The 21,537-nt window shown below is 47.5% G+C and overlaps 1 protein-coding gene across 1 annotated transcript in view; it reads left to right on the top strand.

Annotated features, from left to right (window-relative positions):
- Rasgrf1 (Ras protein specific guanine nucleotide releasing factor 1) overlaps window positions 1-21,537 on the top strand; it is a 108,681-nt gene that overhangs the window by 1,853 nt on the left and 85,291 nt on the right. The window contains exon 2 of the mRNA XM_041646654.1: window positions 16,988-17,094. Within this exon, the coding sequence (XP_041502588.1) occupies window positions 16,988-17,094 (107 nt within the window). The remainder of the gene's footprint in view (window positions 1-16,987; window positions 17,095-21,537) is intronic.

Genomic DNA, 21,537 nt, shown 5'->3' with positions numbered 1-21,537 from the left:
GGCGATTGAATTGACTGGGCTGAAAACCTCCCTTGAAGTCTCCTCCCTGATTAGGACAGAGAGCTGCACTCTGTCCCTTCAGCAGTCTCTTTATACCTTGCACTCAGCCCCCAGTGTTAGGTGACAATTTCTGAGGGAAAAGGGAAGACTCTGAGAGTGACCAATCAGGAGGCCATACAGGAGCTCCCAGATGGCAAAGAACAGCAGTTTCTTTAGCTAATAGCCAAATGGAGCCTCCTGGGCTCAGCTAGAACAGTCAGACCCAGGCTGCCAGCCTCTCTTATCCACTTGCTGTCTACAGCCACAGCACACCTGTATCTCCCAGGTGACTGCACCCTCGGTCAGGGCTCCCTCCATGTCCCAGCTCCCTACAGCACAGTAGGAGCTGAGTTCCTGAGTGGGAAGGAAGGCAGGAGGAGCAGGGAAGCTAAATTGGTTGAGGTCCAAAGCATCTGCTCTCAGGTTCCCTGAACTAGAAAACTGACAAGCTGGAGGCTGAATCTCGGCTGAATGGTTTCTGGGATCTGTGGCTTTGCTTAACATGCAGGCGTCCTCTAAACCTGTTTTGAATACAAAAAATAATGGCACGGACCTTCCCTAGGCCTTTGGGAACACACAGCCAAATTATGTGTATGAAAAGATTCTCACAATACAATTAAGTGGGATCCTAGCTGGATTAGAATTATGTCAATCCACCTTTCCCATTTCTTTCAGGCTGAGAAACTGAGGACCATAGACAGACAGGGAGTTGTCCAACATCAAGGAGCCTGGCAGAATAAGACTTAGAATTGACCCAGTATCTAAAACCTACTGAAAATAGGGTCCCACATTGAGCTCACGTCAGCCAGCTCTCATCTTGGACACTGACCATGGGACAGATGGGACTGCAGGCCAGTTAGCGTCCTGCGCACTTGTTGTGAGCCATTTCTCAGAACGCTCAGTCACTGGGGCTTATTAAGAGAAGAGGGCAAATGGGGAGCAGTGGGTGATGATCTGCTGTGGCCCAGTTTGGGGGGTTCTTGTTAAAGACTCCTGTTTTATTTCACACACTCATATCCAAGTTCCCTTCAGCTCCAAAGCAAGTTCCACAGCTATGGAGTCATAGTTCTCACTGTTCTGACCCATTCTTGTGTACACAATTTATGCTCACCCGCAGCTCTTTAGTAAAATCTGTGACCCTCAGAGCTGCTTCCCTGTTTCTTTTGGGCAAGGAAACCCCATAGAATAAACTAGAGAGTAAGGTGATAGAAGCCTCAGGCCACTCTGTGACCAAGTTTAGACCTAAACCAAACCTTGACTTCACACTCACTGGGCATGTGGCCCAAGCACCCAAATTAACAAGTCTAGAAAATGCAACCATTTTGACAAGACTATCTGGTGGTATCTGGTGGAAGTCAGTCTTAAGGAGACTTCATTTTTGCCTAAGTCTAAACCCACAGGAATAGAGACTGAGTCTGAGCTAGGAACCGAGCAGATGCACAGAAAATACTTTTTGAGCTGCACATGTCTGAGGTGTCATATGTTGCTTCCATATGTCGTATCCTGAGGACTGACTGAGTGCTGGGCACTAGGTCTCAGAAGCTAATGATGCAGATGTTGGGATCCCAGGGAAGATAAATACAAGTCAGAAGGTATAACACACCATGTGAAGACCTTGGCCTGCTGGATGGCAAGGTGTTATAAGAGCCAAGGCTGATCTGGCGCCCTCTCACCTGCTATGCCTAGACTGGTCGGACTATGTTTAAAGCAAGAGGATTTTTGTCCCACACTGCCTCTGGCCTGGGTCTCCAGGGTCTCCTGAAATGACATAGACACATCTTGTCCCCCACCCTCCTTTGCTGCTGCAGGGTACCCCTCCCATGTTACTTACACAACCCTGACTTCCTCTCTTCCTGTCCCTGAAACTAAACCCCAAAGCCTGGGTGATATGAACTCAGAGCCTGGGTTCAACATGCCTAGAGATTGGCTCTGGGGGCTCCAACCCCTGCTTCTGAATAGAGTGAATTCAGCTTTTCCAAACCACTGAAATAAACCTTCTAGTGCCAGGTCCTCAGTAAGAGATATTTCCAAACCAACCCCAGTACTGACTGCACTCCCTCCAACCAGGAGGGCCCAAATGTGGACAGAAGGTGTCTTCTGATTCCCTAGAGAGAGAAAGGATCCACACAGATGCCAAAGCCTCTGAACCTAATATAAGCTTAGGCTCAATGAGCTGGGAACCTCCCAGAACAGCTCTCCTCCACCAGGCCACTGTTAGTTCCTAAATGAAGTGCTACTCAAGGTCCTAATCTATAGGGAATATTCCTGGCTACCCTGGTAGATTGAATGCACCAGGTTTACAGGTGAGGAGACAGCCTCTGCAGTGGCCACTCCCCATAGCAGCGAACATGAAACTTGCTGCTCGGGCTCCCCCTCTCTACAGCTATGTCAGCCTCCCCACCCTCCAGATCTGGAACATATTAAACTCCTGCACCAGCCAGGAAAAAAAGGTAGCCAGGGTTTGAGAGAATGAGGCTCCTCTAAAGGCAACACCCTTCACACCCAGCTTCCTGTGGTCTGAGCAAACCACGGCTGAGGGCAGCTCCAACTCGAGGGCTCCTGCCTGCAGTGAGCTGGCAAGGCTGAGCTGGGGTGCCAGCACGTGGGGGTCACTGGCCCTGAAGTCACCGTGTGGAGCACTCCTTTACCCACCCTCCCTCTCAGCAAAAATAAGACCAAAGTGGCTCCCAGAGGATGCCTCTCATAAGAATGGGACAAAGAAGGCTCCACTCCCTGCCACACACTTGCTGGCAGTAGGGCAAGGGTCAGGGACAGATGATATGGAAACTTAAGCTCAAACTCTTACTGTCGTTGATTCGCTCAGGCTGGTACTCCACACTGAACCAGGTTCCGATCCCACAGGTGCCGAGGAGAGAACATTACCCTCTAAGCACTCACAGAGCTGTGTCTCATACAGTACCTGCCAAGGACAAGAAATACTGGCTCCCTCCCAAAGAGCCCCTAGAGGACTCTCTCACCAGCCCCTCTGCGGTTAGGAACTCGGCCTCATCTCCATCCACCGCATCCTATTCCAGGTCCCCGTCTAGGGAACAAACAGTCCCAGTGTTCTTTTCTTTTTGTATTTATGTCACTTTTAACCTTTGTGATTGACACGTAACACTATTTGCACATATTAATAAGCTATGATATTCTGTTCTGATTTGCTTCTACATTAAGTGTTGATCAGCATAGGGTAACTGCTATATCCATTACCTTGACTTTCAAATTTCTTACCCCAGAGGGCATTCAAATTCCTCCTCCAGCCTGTCATTGAGTAGATGATTCCTGGAGCACAAGTCTGCTGGCTCCTCTAATCCATCCCCGCCACCCCTTCTCTCTCTCTTTCTTGCTCAGGTCACAACTCCTCATCCTCTACAGCCCTTCTTCCGGCTCTCAAGGTACAGCTTTTCCCTCTGACATAGTGACTTTCACCGCATCCCACACCTGTGGGATGTGGCCTCTAGTCCCCTCGCAGGTCTTAGCCTAAAAGTGACCTCTCAGAAGAGAAGACCCCTCTACCCTACCCAGGAGCCAGCACAGCCCCAGCTCCAGCCACGGTGGTGTGTCTAGTTTCTCCATTTATATCTGCAATTACAGTTCATGATTACTTCCTATACCCATCTGGTAGCTTGGAGATGGACGTTTTCCCCACTAAATCCAGATGCCAGGGTAGTGCCAGACAGCTGAGACAGGAATTACACAACTAAGTACCCAGGTCACAGATGTGGAGCGCTGGAGGGAGGGAGGGAAGGAAGGAAGGAAGGAAGGAAGGAAGGAAGGAAGGGAGAAGGGGGAGGGAAGGAAGATCGAGAGCAACAGAGAGAGAAAGTCTGTGATAGACTTTATCAAGAGATCCTAGTTGAGGACCGGCAGGAACTGGATGAAATGGAGAGGTGGGGATAAAATATGTTGTCCACATTATGCCTGAGGACAGTGGTTATGAGCGAACAGCCAACTAAGGGGGGATCAGACTCATGACAGTGAGAAATGGTGCTGTCTCAGGAGGTCAAGTAGGAGATGCTGGGGGACAGGAAAGGGTTTTGGTCAGTTGTGAAGAGGATGCTTATAGAGACTGTGACCCTTGTGCCTAATGGACAAAAGCAGGAATATGTGCATAAATGGATGGACACAATGAAAAGCCATGGTCCGATGCTTGGCAGGTGGCCTCCCTGTCCTGGGCAGATGCACAGTAGGGGAGGACAGAAGACTGTGCCAGCTGGGTAGACCCTGTGTGGTCCCTTAGGGTCAGTTGGCATGACTTGTTAGCCTCTTCCTGGTGTGCTCTGAGAACAGCCAGCCGCGCAGGGTGTGAGCTCAGACGGCCAGCCAGGCACTGTTGTTCCAGCTTCAGACAAGGATGGGAAGCCCAGAGGAGTTGCCACAGCCGTGTGACAGGGCAGACTTGAAGCTTCCTGCCCACTATCCTTACAGATTGATCATTTGGCTCCTCGTCTGTTGTTCTTCTCCCTCGTTCTGAGGAACCCTGCGGGGTCACACCCCAACATCAGTCAAAGTGGTCTGCTCTTAACTGTTTTATATATTAATTGGGCTTCCGCATAAAAAAATCATCTATATTAATGCTTTAAAACGTTTGACCTTCACTACAAATTATTATCAAATGCCCTTCAGCTCAGCTCCGGCATGTTCTAAATGCAGATGAAAATGTCTACACTTTTACTTTCTCTTTATTTTCAGTAGCAGGAATTGAACCAAGTCCCTTGAGGATGCCCGACAAGTGCTCTACCACTGAGCCACACATCTACCCCGCTCTGTTATTGTTGCTGTTTAAATACAACCCCCTGCCCCCTCCCACACACTTACAGTTTTGCTAAATTACCCAGGCTGGTTTCAAACTTTGAATGTTTCTGCCTCAGGTACCAAGTAGCTGGGATTACAGGCATGAGCCACCATACCCAGTTTTAAATGTATATAATTTTGTGGCATGGTGCTTTCAAACAATTTACCAGAAAACTCTGAATAAGAAGAATGAGTACTAGTCCCTGAGCCCCAGAGTGTGACTATACACTTCTCTAATGGTCTCAGCAGCTTTGTAAGGTTACACTGCTAACCCTTTTGTGGGAGGAGTTGGTTTTTGATTTGTTTGTTCATTTGGTTTTGTTTTTCAAGATAGGGTTTCACTATGTAGCCCTGGCTGGTCTAGGACTCACTCTGTAGAGCAGGCTGGCCTTGAACTCATATAGAAACACCTGCCTCTGCCTCCCAGGTGCTGGAATTACAGGTGTGCTCCACCACTGCTCATGTTAAGCCATTTTCAAAATGGAAAACCTGGAGCTCCACGACGTCTACTTCTCTTGTTCAAAGTTGCAGAGTACAGAAGGTGGCACCCAGATCCAACTCTCAAAGCTGAGCTCTGGAGCCACACACAGAACAGAGACTCTGACTGGGTACCCGCCTAGAGCCCTCTGCCTGTCAGAATAGAAGGAGAGGAAAAAAGAATCAACAGCAGTGCTGGGGGTGTGGTTTGGTTAATCTACCCTGGGCTGATCCTCAGCATCGTATATGCTACAGGACAGTACATAACTGTCTTCCCAATATTCAAGATGCAGAGACAGGAGGCTAGCTGCAAGTTTGAGACCAGCCAAAACTATTGGAGAGAGAGAGAGAGAGAGAGAGAGAGAGAGAGAGAGAGAGAGAGACTTATTTTCAAGGTGAAAAAAAATGTAACAAGTAAAAGTATTATCATGGCCACTCCAGTGACTTTTGTGAAGGAGGCTTTGCTTTCCGCTTGGGTGGGAACCTTGCAGCTGTGCCATGATCAAGGGAAAACACGAGGCAGGCATCCACGCCCCACAGCCCTGACTCACTGGAATTGTAGGAGCCTGGAACTGGTGTGGTGTACACACAGCCAAGAACACAACGCAGTCCCCAATGTATATGCAGGCGCCCCAGTGACTTGTGAACGTGACGGAGGCCCAGAACACTGCCGATGTTCAAATGCTCCCATGAGGGCCCTTACCAAGCAGGGAACATCAGAGAGGCCCAGACACCCCCACATCTTTTCCCCAGAGGGGAATTCATAGTCCCTCAAACACGATCCAGCCTTGAACATGGAGGAATTCCCAGCATCTCAGGAGAGATAGCATTAGGGACTCTCGGCCTAGCTATAGGCTCTGTTTCTGTCATCCCCTAGCTTAGGATGAGTTTTAAGCTCTCTGGGCCTCAGTGTCCCCATCACTGTGTTAAGCTGGGCACAGCATAGGAAGCTATGGAACAACCTGGAAAGTATAGCCAGTGCATTGTAGTAGCTACCTCTTCCACGCTTGCTTTTTTTTTTTTTTTTTTTTTGACAACCAAACTTATCCTCAGTGAATTAGTAACCCAGGACACCCTAGGCTGGGCCAGGTGAAGTGACCCTGGGAGCTCCTGAAATTCTTAATAAGCTGTCCCTGAAAGGGGAAGGCAGTTGCTCAAGGTCCGCTGTTTGGTCCCTAACACTACACCACCAGAAGTGAGCATTGGTAAAGGCTAGAATCCGAGGAACACTGAGGCTGCCCTTTATTCTCACCTACCCTGTGACACACTGCCTAAAGTCGTGGCTCAGTGCAGAAAGACCACCTGTGGAGTCCGTGCTGTGCTGGCCGGCTCTGAGTTCTCGAGGCCACATGCCGAGCTCAGAACTTGAACCAGACCTCCTAGACTGATGGGACATCCAGAGATGTCTGCCTTTGAGAACAGGTTTTACTAACTCTCGGGCTAAGGCAATATCTTCTCTCCACAAAATGATATAATCGTTTTCTAGAAGACGTCTCTCAGTTGACCTTTGTCTTTCTTCACATTGGAAAATCCAACGCGTGTCTTAAAATAAAACCTTTTCAACACTACTTTTGGAAAAGTGAGTAGATAGATTTGTATCAGCCTTCACCGGGATTCCCAAAGACCTTGGAGAAATGCAGAGAAACCTCTCAACGTTTCCAACTACAGGCGTAAAATGTAGTCAGCTTGTCTACATGCTTCCTGGGCTGCTATGTAAACTCCAGACATTGACGAAATCGTTTGGAAGAACCTGACCACCAGCCGTGTTTTCAGACTGACCAGTATTCCCCTCTTCCAAGTCTGCTCTCCCAAGATCTTCTTTGCCCTCTGGCTATACTGGTTGCCACCTAGAATCTCTTTTCCTCTGGTCAGGATCTGTGGGAAACTGGGAGGGGGAAAGAGGGTGAGTTCCTGATGAGCCACACTGTGTAGGCACAGATGAGGAGAGGTGAAAGATGTATCAAAGGGCTTCCCTGGCAGCCTGGGCAAAGAAGGAACCAGATTGGTTGTGAGACACTCAATGGCCTTGTTAGTTGAAATGAGCAGAAGTGTGAATGGCTTGCCTAACATCATCAGCAGGACGCAAAGATGAGCTAAACCTCTGTCCCAGTCAGCAATTCTTGCCGGCCCTTGGTGAAGACCACACTCAGGAGTCTGAGTGGCAAGGATCCTGACTGTGCACAGTGGCACTGAAGTCTGGAGACCGAGCAGACAGGCGGAGAAGCTCACAAAGAGCCACTACTTGGTTTGTTTATAAATTAGTCAGTTAGTATAATCCCACAGCTGTACATTCACGGGACAAAAATCAGAGAGTGAAGTTGGTCCTCACCTGATTCTAGCTTCCTAGAGGTGCCCACTGTCACTAGTGTCCTATGCATTCTCTCAGAGAGCATACAGATCAGACATGTACATGTATGTGTGCATACTTCCTGACCAGTTGTGAAAGGCTGTAACCACTGTTCCGCACCTTGTTTTTCTCGCTACATAGCGGTGGTTCTTTATGGAACTCTTTTTTTTTTTTTAACAGATGCAGAATACACCATATGGGTGTGCTAAGGACTTTTAAGACAGTCTTTCTTTGAGGATTATTTGAGTCATTGAAAGCCCTTGATATCATTATAATCATAGCTGCAACTAATAAATACCCATGGCGAGGGTCATTCTCTTCTCTTTGACAGAAAGTGAAGAGCAGACACTTCAGGCAGAAGCTTGGCCCTGATTCAGTGAACACCTAGAGAAGCAGTAGGTGGGAAAGTGATGGTCGAGCTGGGTAAGGCGCAGTGATAGACTGAATGATGTTGGTGGCCCGGGATCCCAGAGCCTGGAAATATATGGTCATTCGGCAGGCGGAAGCTTGGCTGATCAGATGCTGAACGGGGCAGGCTGCTGTAGCGCTCTGAAGATCTGGTACACCCCACAGACAGGACAGGGAGGGTCAGTGAGCAAGGGAGAAGGTATATAGAAAGTCCGTATTGGCAGCCAGTGTGTGGCCAGATGGATACCTGCCTTAGACCCTGTAGAAGACCAGCAATCTAGACAGAGGCTTGGGACAGGCACTGTGGTGTTTTGAAAGAAAATGGTCCCCAAAGGGAGTGGCACTATTAAGAGGTGTAACCTTGTTGGAGTAGGTGTGGCCTTGTGAGAGGAACTGTGTCACTGCTGGGGGTGGGCTTTGAGGTCTCTAATTGTAAACTATTCCCAGTGTCACAATTTAAGTCCTGCTGCCTACAAGATGTAGAACTCTCAGCACCTCCTCCAGCACCATGTCGGCCTGCACACTACCATGTGACACCATGATGATAGTGAGCTGAACCTCTGAACTGTAAGTCAGTCACCCCAATTAAATGTTTTTCTTTATAAGAGTTGCCATGCAGCGCTGTAAATGGTAAAGCCACTTTGGAAAATGGTTTGGCAGATCCTCAAATGTTGAATCCAGAAATTCTGCTCCTGGGCATGAAAACATGTGTCCATGCAAAAACTTGAACATGGATACTTACAACTTTATTAGTCAGAATACCCCCCAAAAAACAAATGCCAATCAGCTGATGAGAAGATAAATAAAACAAAGTCTGGTCAAAAAAAAAAGAGTTGCCATGGTCATGGTGTCTCTTCATAGCAATAGAAATAGGCGCTTAGCTTGGAAGCTGTATCAGTCACTTGCTTCATTGCTGTGACAAAATGTCCAACAAAAGCAACTTCAGGAGGGAAAGACTGGTTTCTGCTCACAGGTAGAGAGTGGCCAATCACTGTGGAAAGGCATGGCGGCAGGGGCAGGAGGTAGCTGGTCACAGGGTGACAGCAGAGAGAGAGGAATGTTGATGCCCAGCTGACTTTCTCCTTTTTATTCAGTACAGGGACCCAGCTTAAGAAATGGTGTTGCCCTCATTTAGGATGAATCTTCCCTCCTGAATTAACACCGTCTAGATCCTGACGTGCCTGGAGATTTGTATCCTAGATGATTCTAGATCCCAGCAAGTTAACAATATATTAACCACCACAGGGCAAAGCGGGGTCCTGGTCAAGTAAGCAAGACCCTGAAGACTCAGATTTGAGAATTCAGGGAGAAAGAAGTCACTAGACTCTGGTAAGCGTGTCTATATGAAGTCATACCAGATTAGATGGGGAGGAAGTGGACAGGACAGGCAGTCTGTCCAGACTGGTGTGAAATCATCAGTAAACCCGTGAGGATTGTGCCTGGACTCAGTAGTCCTTGATGAAAATCCAGGTACTGGTGAGGTTCCCCCTGTGCTCACAGATGAAGTTGGGGCAGCGATGGCTTAGGAGGAAGTGTGTCAGTGAACGATCGCTGTTGTAGAAACTGGGGAAAAGGTCAGGAGACACTCCTGAAGTGGCCTGCTATAGCCAGAAGGAGCCTAGTTTTAGAGGCTTAGGTTGAGACAGAGATACGGAGCGAGAAGAAACGAATAGAAGGTGCCTGAATGAATGTCCCCAAACTGGGAAAGGAAGATGTGCTTTCTGAGGACTTAACTGCTTGTGAACAGTTCCAGTGATTTAAAGAACATCACTGAGCCCACGATGAGCTGGTTCTACCACAGCATCAACCAGCCCATGGGGAAGAGCAAACAGCCCACAGAAGTGACAAGCCATTTGAAGACCCCATGAGAAAATAATACATTTGAAGCCTGGCACCTGCCACAGCCCCAAGGTGACTCCCCGGAATTCTGGATTTCCAGTACATTAGCAGATCTTTCCTCCAGAATAAAACAAAGATAGGGCTGGTATTCCACAAATCCAGCACTCTGGGGGCTGTGGCAAGAGGATCTCATGTGTGAGGGTAGCCTGGGCTACATAGCGAGATACTGATTCATAAACTAAATGAAAAAATAAGTAAATCAATGAATCAAAAAGGTCCTATATTGAATATGTTCCAGCAATGATTCTTTGGCCGTAGGACTGCCCAGTACCTTCCTGCTGTCCCTGCGATATCAGTCTCTTTCAGGAAACTCCTATCCCCTCGTCAATCTTGCCAGCTTCACTGCCTACCCCTGAGGGGCAAATTCAGCAGCACTTGCTTTGAGGTTTTTGCTATTAACCAATTAACTAATGAACTGGTCTAATGAGTTTGGTCACCCACTCAGCAAACAGGGACAGCTTCATGCCCAACACAAGGCACAGCGCCAGGCTGCAGGGCTGTGCCTTAGTCAGAAATGACTTCTCTGAAAGAACAGGAGCCCACTCAATACAGCGTAGGCAAAAGAGAAGACACGGACAGTCATGACAGTGGTAATTAGTAGAACTCCACAGAAAATCAATGTCTCCAAGGCCTGGTTGAGGAACCAGTTCTTCTTGCCTTGCCTCTACCCTACCCCTCCAAATGGCATCATCTCCTCCCTGCATACTCTGAGACCCTCTGCCTCTGTAGAATCCAACATGCCTGCCTAGGTCATTGTTTCCACCTTCCCATTGCCCTGTTCCAAACTCGAAGAGCCCCCAGTACCTGTTCCCACTGCCGCTGGCTCCCAGGACCTGTTCCTACTGCCACTGCCATGTTCTCTGAGAGGACAGAATGGCAGGAAGAGGAGCCCTTGCTACCAGCACAGCACTCCTCTCGTGGGAGTTTTAATGAGTGACAGACACAAGAACCAACTGAGGAACCCTTCAACAATGCCGTGCTCGGCTGTGGTGATAGTTCACTGAGAGGACCTGAGGTTGGTCCTCGACTGTCATTTAGAAAAGCATAGTGATAGAGGCTCATAATCCCAGTGCTGGAGAGACAGCGACAGGGAATTCCTGCCCAGAGGCCAGCCACCCAAGCATACTTGGTGAATTCCAGACAAGTGAGGGTATTCTGTCTCCACAGTCATGTGTGCAATCATGTGCCTGGAGCGCTCGCTCTCTCTCTCTCTCTCTCTCTCTCTCTCTCTCTCCCCTTCTCTAAAGAAAAAAAATCCCAAAACAAAAAAGCAATGCACACAACCCCCTCTCTATTGTCATGGATCCTTTATGGGGTGCCACTGTTATTAAATTCCCGGATGACACTGATGTGCAACATGAGTTGAGACTGTCTCAGACAGTAACAGAAACAATTAGAAAGCCATAAACATACAGGTTAAGGAGAACTGATGAGGGACGGAGTCATAGAAGCCACCTTATCCATCATGAGGGGCATAAACTGAGCAGGCGGGGGCTTCAAACACCTCAGCAAATTCAGAGGCTCAATTCCTCCTTCCTGATCTCAGCAATGCAAGGTTGTTTTGTTTTTAGTACTGACACTAGGGACTTTGGAAAGCGCTGATCTGGAAAAATGCCTTACCTCTCTGGGAGCACTCATGGCCTGCCTATTGTCACTGGTGGCCATGGGGTGCTCTGGCTTCTGCTGGGGGTGTTTGTGAATATACTGATACATGGAGAATCGCCCCGGCAGATAGGAAAGGGTGTGAGCATTGCTTTCACTGCTGACGCCACTGTGGGTAGTAGACCAGAACAAGCGCCCCTGCTACCAACCAGCGAGGAGCCCAGGGTTCCTAGGGTCAACAAGGCTACATAACCCTTCTGAGCAGCTCAGCCAGACTGAGTCCCAGCTGCAGGGATTGCCACCCGTACCTGCCTATTTGGAGACGAGTTGTTCCACGTTCCTCAGAACTCAATAGGTTAGCACATGCCATATCCCCCAGGAAATGCATCTGACCTGTGTACCCCTTTTTCCTGTCATCTGGGCAGGACAGGAAGCCAGGGAGAGGCTGAGCAGGTGGGACTCCAAGTTCCAACCCATCCCCAGCTGCCAAGGACACAAGTCCTTCTCACCTGACTTCAGCAGTGGACAATTGACATCGGTACCAGAAATTTTGGGAAAAAAAGGATTATCCTAGGATGGGGTTGGGGAATAGATCTGGACCTTGACCTTGGGAGCCACCTGCCAGGGGAAGAGGGGTGAGAAGAGGAGTGGGTGTTGCAGAGAAGCACAGGGACCAAGACCCACAGAGGATGAAAAGACCTAGACAGAGAGGCAAGGAAAGAGCAGAAAGAAGATGTGATGTCTTTCCCGGCTCAAAGAACCAAGATGAGTATCTTTGCAGAACTTTGACTCATCCAAGCCAGAAGCTTTGCTCACTGTCCAGGACACAGAGACAGGAGACAGACTTAGCTGAGTCCTGCGAGCCACTGTTGAAGGCAGAGCTGCTGTGGCAAGCATCCCCTCTGCCTTTATCTTGTCTCCTTTTGAGTGCAGTGTGAACCAGCCTAAGGATAAGGCTGCCCTCCAGTGGGTGGGGGCCAGCAGAAGATATGAGGGTTTCTCCCCCATGGGGAAGGCATGTTTTCAATGTGTTCCTGTATTTTTGCTAGTCACCCATGAGAACCTCCATAATTCTGAACATTCAATGCTGCCCCAAACTTTACCCATAAATTCTAGACTGAAACGGGGCCTGAAGGATAACCATATTTTTATCCCCCAACTGCAGCAAAACATACCATCCAAGAAGCTGTGCTGGCCAACAAGATTACGGGGGGGGGTGATTACAGGGTGGGGTGATGTTGTGAAGATAGGGAGAAAATCAAAAGAGCAGCGAGCGCACACTGGGGACTTGTTTGTGTGATGGCACCAGTGTTCTCTCTGTTGGACCTTACGAGAACTATAAAAGAAAAAGAGTCTCTTATGCCCATCGCATAGATGAAGAAACAGGGATAAAACCCACTGAACAACGCTCAAGGTGATCTACCTCGTAAGACTTGCCAGCATAGCACTTCTCAAAAAACACAAGGCCCCTGGGCTCTTCATCGCTGTCATTCAAATACGTAAGACTATGAACTGCTCCTTCGTTTCTCCTCCCTAAGTGAGTATAGCCATTTCTTCAAAAGAAAATAAAGAGGCTGGGAAGGTGGATCAGTGAGTAAATTGTTTGCCATGCAAGCATGAGAACCTGAATTTGGATCCCCAGGACACACGAAAAAGCTAAGCATGGGGGCCCATGACTAATCCCTCGCACTAGGGCGGTAGAAGGTAGGAAGATCCCCTAGGCTTGCTGGCCACCCAACACAGCCAATCCCTATAGTGGTATGTTATCTGTATTTTAATTAAATCTTGACTGAAGACCAGAAGCAAAGCTAAAGCCATTATAAGTCAGGTAATGCTGATACACACCTTTAATCCCAGATATTTAGGAGACAGAGCCAGATGGATCTCTGTGAGTTCAGGGCCACCCCAGCCTATATAAGAGCCATGCAGAAACAAATTCAGGTGGTGGTGGCCTACACCTTTAATCCAGTCTGAGGGAGGCACACACCTTTGATCCCAGCACTAGAGGAAATATAAAATGAGATGAGAGAGAGACTTAGTCTATTTAGTTTTGTGGTCACCCAGTTTTGGTAGACTTCTCTAGTGGCTTGGCTGCTTTGTTTTTCTGGTTTGGGGGTTGGTTTAATTATTAAAATGCAAATAATATACCACTATTAATCCCTGGGCTTCAGGTTCAGTAAACCTGTCTCAAAACTTAAGATGGAGAACAACTGATGAAGATGTAAACATTTGGCCTACACACGAAATGCGAACATATAGACAAATTCACACACATGAACATGTACACACATGCACACAAAAAATAAATTGAAAAAAGTTCTTCCAAATGCAGTCTCCCTCTTCCTTCAAGCCCACACAGAGGAGACTGGACTAAACGTGCCTGCCCCCCTTTCCTTTGTCACGCTCTGTCCCAGGTAGGACTGCCCCTTGTGCCGAGGTAGATGAGGCATGCGTTACTTGACCCAGTCTGGCTGTGAGGTCACATTATTCCAACCCTGACTCTTCCATGTTCTCATTCTCCGAAGTCCCAGAATAACAGGACACCTAAACCTGTCACAGACTCAGGCTCACATCCGTGGGAGGTGGGGAAACAGTTAAACCAGAACCACTCATGACCTCTGCAGTGAGCACCAGGCGTTTGCCAAGCTCGAGCAAGGTACTCACACAAGAGTCATTCTGTGGTGTGGGAAGATGTTTCCACCGTCCTTGGATGTCTGTGGCAGACTCTCGAGAGGAATCTTCCATCTGGAGTAACTACTCACTAGGAACCTCTCCTGAAGGCCAAGGCTGTCCTCGGGGCTACAGAGTGCAACAGGATCCCAGATGGCAGCTTATGTGGGCTTTACTCTACAATATACAGCTCTTCCAGTGTTTGCAAACACCCGCTGCTCAATAAGACATTGGTAGGGGGAAAGAGACAGCAACAGCTAAGGCTTTCTCAGCTCAGGCACCTCAGGGTTCCAATCAGCTGCAAAAGGGAATCCCGTCTCTGTCCCCTTTCCTCGAAACCCTGTCTTCCGCCATTCTCAGACCAGGAGCATTCATCATTGCGGCCATTCTCACACCTCCACAAAACCTCCCCTTCCTCTTGCTTTAGCAGCAGGACCCACTTCCCCAGCAGGTTCCCTAATCACCATCCTGGATAGAGAGTAGGTGGGAAACAGCTGGCCCAGAGAAAGTCCAGTCACCCTCAGGGTCCATCACAGGCTCTGCGTGTTTGGCGGAGCCCTGTCTTGGGGATAATAAAACTAAAACATCAGGTCCAGACTCCAACTAAGCAAAAGCAACGAGCTTATGGTCTTGCCCTCTCTATTGGGTGGGGGACTTTGCTATACTCAGCATTGGGACAGGCATGGGGCACGTGCTCAGGAGAGTTGTGTCGGGTCACTATTAATGTGAGTCAAAAGAAAAAAATAGGCACCGCATTCCTGGTGCCTTACAGAGACCCCAGAGGCTAGGGCAGAGCCCTCATCACCCCATTCATCCACTCCTTCAGCCATTTACTGCTCATTCAGAACCAGCACAGGGTAGGGCTGAGAACACTCCAGATCATTCAGACACAACCCTGACCTTGAGCAGTCTAAGGCCCAGGGGTCAGTGCTTCTCTGAAGCTCCAATATTGGAGAGGAAAAAGGAAACTTGCACCCAGCAATCTACATCCAAGTGACAAAGACCAGGTCCCAAGTAGGAGGTATGCCAATTGGCTCCTTTGCTCTCCACTTGCTCAGCTTCTTCAAGGGTCAGGGTCGCTATCTGGAAAGCAGATCATGCCTGCAGCGCTTGGTGAATATGGGACAAAACGAGATCATTTACGATGAACACTTACAGGCTCCTTTCCTTCCCTCAGATAGGGAAGGAGCTAAGTGGCCACCTGCCGCTCCTCTTTTAACCTGCTTCCTTCCCACAGGGCCAGTGCCCACTGGAGCTTTTTCTTCAGTTGTTCGAGGCTAAAGCTGACATTTCATGTTACAGGCCCAGTTATCTGTTTCCTAGGAAACAAGGGAAAACGCTAACTCTGCAACAGTCTTCCCTCCACCCCCTAACACACACACACACACACATACACACAGAGAGAGACATACATACATACACACACACGCACACATGCACACACACGAGTCTATCAGACAGAATGGCAATTAAAAATAAAGTACAAGTCAGTTACTAAAATTAGTTTCCATATCTTCACCTTGTGTTGCTGCTTCCTGCCACCTGGACACCTAGGCACAGAAGCAGAGACACCTGTATGGCACACTTTTCAAAGGGCAGGCTGAAGGCCCCTCTTTGCAGCCTACCCTGCTTCTTTCCAAGAGACAAAAGAGTCCCTCTCTTGGGGTTCTCCCTCCCTCTAAATGACTTCTTTTTGGCTTCTTTCTCGACCCCAAGGCTGTCCCCGGAGCCCCACATTCTGCATGTCCATCTCCTCCTCATCTGCCCCCTCCCCTTGCCACTCATAGACTCCTGACTATGGCAACTCAGTTACTCAAATCAGAAACCAGGACATCACCCTCACCCCTTTCCCCTCACCTGTGCTGTATGCCCCTGAACTCCTGCTCATGAGAACCCCTCCGCCTTCTGTCCATCTACACAGCGTATCTTCTCTACTTCCCGCCAGCCATGAGCTCCAGGTACCTGCATTTCTGCCCACAGTCTTCCAGTTGACTTGAAAGAGAACCAAGACTCAGGACGCATCCTCTGAGAAGCTCCTCTTCGTCTCCCTAGGTGGAATCAGGGGCTTCCTCCGTGTTCCACAGCCCCTCTCACCTCTGGCACGGCGGCGATCATAGGGCATTAATTACTGCGCATGCTCATGTCATCCTTACTCGGTGCCAAGTGTGGCTCAGAGAGCTTTGCCGGGTTTCTAGTTGTGTGTCTCTTACCTGGCTCCACAGCTTCCCGGAGACCTCAGGGAGGCAGTCCCACTATGGACTCAGCATAGAAGAGACTTACAATGAGACTTCCCGGTGACTGTACCATTGATTTGCTTTGTCACCCCAGCATCTAGACGAGGGCTTAGTGAGTTTTTGTGGAGTAGTTAAAGGCATGCTGCATTAAACTGGTACCTAGTCCCCCACAGAGATGTTCTCTTGGTGTGCTTTCCTGCCTGCTGTCTTTCCAGAGTGCCTGATGGTTTCAAACTGGCTTTTTATTTTTTTACTTTTTTGTAATTGGTTGGCAAATAAGGCTGTGTGGGGTTTGCCTCCTCATCACATCCTAAGCATAGGTTTTGTTACATCACACAAAAGCCTTTCTGATTGAGCACTCAAAACTACTCAACAGAATGGTGTTCCAGTGACCACAAAGAATGCATCTGGGCCCCGCTCCAGAGGCGGCAGGCATTCAGCACTATGGCAGGGAGGGTGTGGGGTTTATGGACTTCCTGATGACTGTGGTGTCTGTGTCTTCTTCTCGGCGCAGCATTACTTCACAGTGAACTTCACCCATGAGAATCAGAAGGCGCTGGAGCTGAGGACTGAGGATGCAAAGGACTGTGACGAGTGGGTGGCAGCAATTGCTCACGCCAGGTATGCCTCACCCTGTTAAAAGATCGCAGCAGAGGAGACCAGACCAAGCAAACTTCTGCCAGCCCAAGTCTTAGGACAAGGAGGTGGGAACGAAGAAGAGGAGGTGTAGATGCTGTAAAAGTCTTAGCTGCCCCAGAGAATGAGAATACGGCAAACTCCCACTTTGTTCTAACCACATAGTCCCATCTCTTATAGGTGCAGCCACCAGGTTGATGTGTGAGCATGAATTAGTCCCCACCTAACCATGCCCTGGCAGAGCTAAGAACTTGGAGCACCATGTGTAGCACCAGCCAGCTGACCCTCTAGACAGCTGATCTTATTGACCTAGGAAATAATGTGGTGCTAGTGTGTCTACCTTCCTATACAATGTGAACTCTGCGGTCAGGAGCAATGTGTGACTCTGCATTCTCAATGATCGGTAAAAACACAGAAAATGTGTCTAGCAGATGGGAGACGGGAGAATGCAAAGACGAGTGGAAGGAGGGAGGGTGGATACAGAGCTAAAGGTTGAAAATCAGTGATGAATGGAAAATTAGTGATAGATGAATGGAAGATAAAATGATATGGATGAGTGTTTGAAGTATATGTAAAGGGTAGAAGGACAGATGAATAGATGGATCCTGTGGTCCTTGAAACTCCCTTGCCCAGAAACCTATCTAGTGACCCTAGCAATGGCTTTAGCCCAAAGACCATGCCTTCTCTATTTCTGCCCACAAAAAGCTTCCAGTCTTAGCTACAGAGATCAAGTTCTATTAGAAAAGGCAATAGACACAGGTCTAGTATAAAGTCCCAGGGAGCTGGACCTGGCCACCACACAAGTATTCCCCCTGAGAGATAACAGAGTTTGGAGAGTGACGTCATTTCCATCTTCAGGGAAATGGGGGTAGGAAGATTTAATGGGTTTAAATATCAGCATCTCAACAACAATACTTCCCTCCCTTCCTTCTTCCCTTTCTCCCTCAAGAAAAACACACACACACACACACACACACACAAATCCTCTTATTTAAAGCACTCCTACATGGAAGACAATTTAAAAAATAATGAGGAGATAAAGTTTAGAAGTTAAAAAGCAGTTGAGGGCCAATGAGATAGCTCAAAAGATAAAGGCACAATCTCACAAAGCCTGAGGGCTTGGGTTTGAACACTGGGACCCACTTGGTGGAAGGGAATGTTATCCTGTGGCTTCCACAGATAAACACACACACATGCACACACACACAATATATATAAAAAAAATTAAAGCATATGACAATTGGCTGTCATGAGACCGTAAATGTCCACAAATTTCTTGTTGAGATGTTTGACCTTTCCTCTATGAACCACGGGAGCCACTGAAAGTCTTACACCAGAAGAGTAACATTACCAGATCTGATTTAGACTAAGAATTTCTGGGTTGTTCAAGATGAAGTTGAGTAAAGAAACCTAGGTTCAAGGAGAGCAATTGCACCTCAGCCTCCCAGCTTCAAAGGAGAACCAATAACAAACAGGGCTTGATTTTGAGACCAAAACATTTCATTTGAAGATCAAGTGAAATCATTTACATAAAAGAATATCATAAATATTTAAGCCCTAGAGGGGCTTTATTTTGCATTTATTTATTTACTTTGTGGGAGTCACACATGCCACACTGTATATGTGGAGGTCAGAGAACAATTTGCAGGAGCTGGGTCTCTCTTTCCACTACGTGGAAGCCAGGGGTCAAACGCAGGTCGCAGGTCATCAGGCATATGGCAAGTACCTTTTACCTGCTGAGCTGGCTTATGGGCACTGCATTAGAATTTTAATTCACTGTTCATCAGTACAGAATCAATACAATTTCTAGAGACAATGCAATCGCAGTGTCTATAAGGTAGGTGACTAAGATGATGACAATGGACAACACCAAATGCTGGTGGAAAGCTGAAAGGACAAAGGCAGCACCACAGGGGTGAGAAACGGCACAACCAGACCGAGACATGACCCGGCAGCTGCTTACCATATGTTCTGTCATCTGTTAGTTCCATTCCTTGGGACCTATCCAAAAGAGATGAGAAATGACCACAAAAAGTCTCCTCTGTAAATCTCCATAACAGCCTTATGCAAACCATCAGCCATGATGTCCATTAACAAGCTAGTATATAAACAAATCTCTCATGCATCCATGCCATGGAACATTGCTGAGAAATAAACATGAATCAACTACAGTTATGTACTACAAGATGGATGAATTTCAAAATCAATATGCTGAGTAGAGATAGTGAAAAATATGTGCTGTACGATTTCAGTTATATGAAATTCTAGATGAGACAAAACTAAACAGGTTGAGGGAAAGCGGAACAGCAGTGGCTTCTGGGGTGGGAATAGAGTGGGAAGTGCTTCTTCGGTGCTACAAGTTAGCTTTGCCTTGATGAAGGGTTTATGCTTTTCTCTCATAATCGTTCACTCTGTTACCAGTGTTTGGGACCTGGACCGGGTATGTTCAGGCTCTTAGTATCTTCTTCAAAGAACTGAAAGGTCCACACAAAACTGTGAAAGTAGCAAAGTGGTAGAAGACGTCAGATACTCTGTCAAGAGAGACAGCAGGTCCCAAGAGTGACAAGATTCATGGCCCAATCATTGTTTAGAACCTTCGATGGGGCTCAAATAAAGGACAAGATTTTGTTGCTTAAGGGTGTGGGTGGATTTTTGTCTTGATCAATATATTAAGTTATAGACGTCTTTTCTGCTGCACATGTCCTTTCCATAATTCATCTGATTTTGATCACATGATGGTAAATGAGGGGTTTTCCCTAAAAATTCACTTTAAGGATGCAGTTGGCCTTATAGCAAATGCACCCAAAGCTAGTTCAGGCCAGATTGACCTTCCTACTCTACAGCAGAACATAACTAGAGTATGACTGAATAGAATCTGTCTAAGTTTGATGGTTGTTAAGGAAAAGAGAAGCAACACTGCATTCTTCAAAGGGGGATGAGCAAGTGAACCAGTGTAGATAGGAGTCCTGGGTTGCTAACAGGTTGCCAAGTGAGTTTCCTAAAGGAGTGTGTATGTGTCTGTGTGTGCCTGTGTGTACGTGTGTGTGTGTGTGTGTGTGTGTGTGTGTGTGTGTGTGTGTGTATTATATGCAAGTAAGAACTTCAGGCTATCACTGCACTGTTAAAAGAGAGGTGTAGGTATATCCTAAGCCAAGTGAGGTCTCAAGTTGCTCAACTACTTCCTAGGCTTGCCTTCCTCAGCACTGTGATGTTAGGATCTGTGCTTTCCCCACTATGTGTATTGAAGCTCATATTTTTAAAATGAATGATGAATATTAAAATGTTTCAATTTTCTTTTACTGGATAACAAATCACCACAGACTTGTCAGCTTGATATATCCTTTCATTACTTTGTGGTTCTGTGGATAAGAAGTCCTGGCTCAACTGAGATTTCTGAGGCTAAAATCAAGGTCAGGTCCTTAAACTATGAGCTTTATTCAACTTCCACCTGAGAACGAGACAGAGAGAGAGAGAGAGAGAGAGAGAGAGAGAGAGAGAATGTACATGTGTGGATATGCATGTATTGCAAGAATTCCTTCTCTGGGGAGAAGTAAAAAAATAAGTCCACCTTGTTTTTGTAAAGTCCCAACCAGAAAACCAAAGGTTCTACAGGGTTCACCCTGGGCAATGAACAAATTTATTGGGCTCAGTTACAGAGCGGTGAGGGATTACTGGCAGGGCTGTACAGCGCCCACACTGTAAAATCTTCATTCAGCGTAGATTATGACTTTCCCATAGTCACAGAGATGAAGCCATCTTCTGTCAACTTTCCCCAGACAATATATGCTAACTCCTTCCCGCACCCCAAGGCCACATGTAAAAATGACCATGAGGAAGCAACTGGAGTTTCTGGTGAAGATCCAATGACCCTCCCAACCCCTTCCTTCTATGACAGAATGTCAACTTGGAAGATCACATTCTACAACAGTGTGTGTGTGTGTGTGTGTGTGTGTGTGTGTGTGTGTCTGTGCGCATGCGTGTGTGAGTGTGTGTGTGTGTGTGTGTGTGCAGCAGTGGCAACAACAACTGGCTGTCTGCCACAGCCATATTGAGTATGAAGCATTTTTACATATTCGCAATTTAGTTTTATTTACATATACTTAATAGAAACACTCCGTGTATAAAAATAAGCACTGTGGTGTATTAATAGCCATGTAGAGACACAATGTTCTCTCACTCTGTGTGTATCACAGTCTAGTATTATGGGATGTCTCTGTAGTGTATGTGTGTAGTCATTTATAAGATAAAGCAGCCAATATGCTTTATATCCAGCTTGTTAGCGAGAACTAGATGCCAGGCCAGGGGGCAGAGAGACTGAAATGCCCTCTCAGATCCTAGGGCCGATTCCACCTCCAGCTTTGACACTGACCAACTGTTGTTCTAAGCAAATTGCTTCTCCTTCCTGGACCTCAGTGTCTTCATTGAGTA

The sequence above is a fragment of the Microtus oregoni genome, unplaced genomic scaffold, assembly GCF_018167655.1.
Source record: "Microtus oregoni isolate MIOR12 unplaced genomic scaffold, Mior012 000139F_ref0000186, whole genome shotgun sequence".
Lineage (NCBI taxonomy): Eukaryota > Metazoa > Chordata > Mammalia > Rodentia > Cricetidae > Microtus > Microtus oregoni.
Note: the sequence above shows the minus strand (reverse complement) of the source record. Positions and strands in the feature narration are given on the sequence as shown.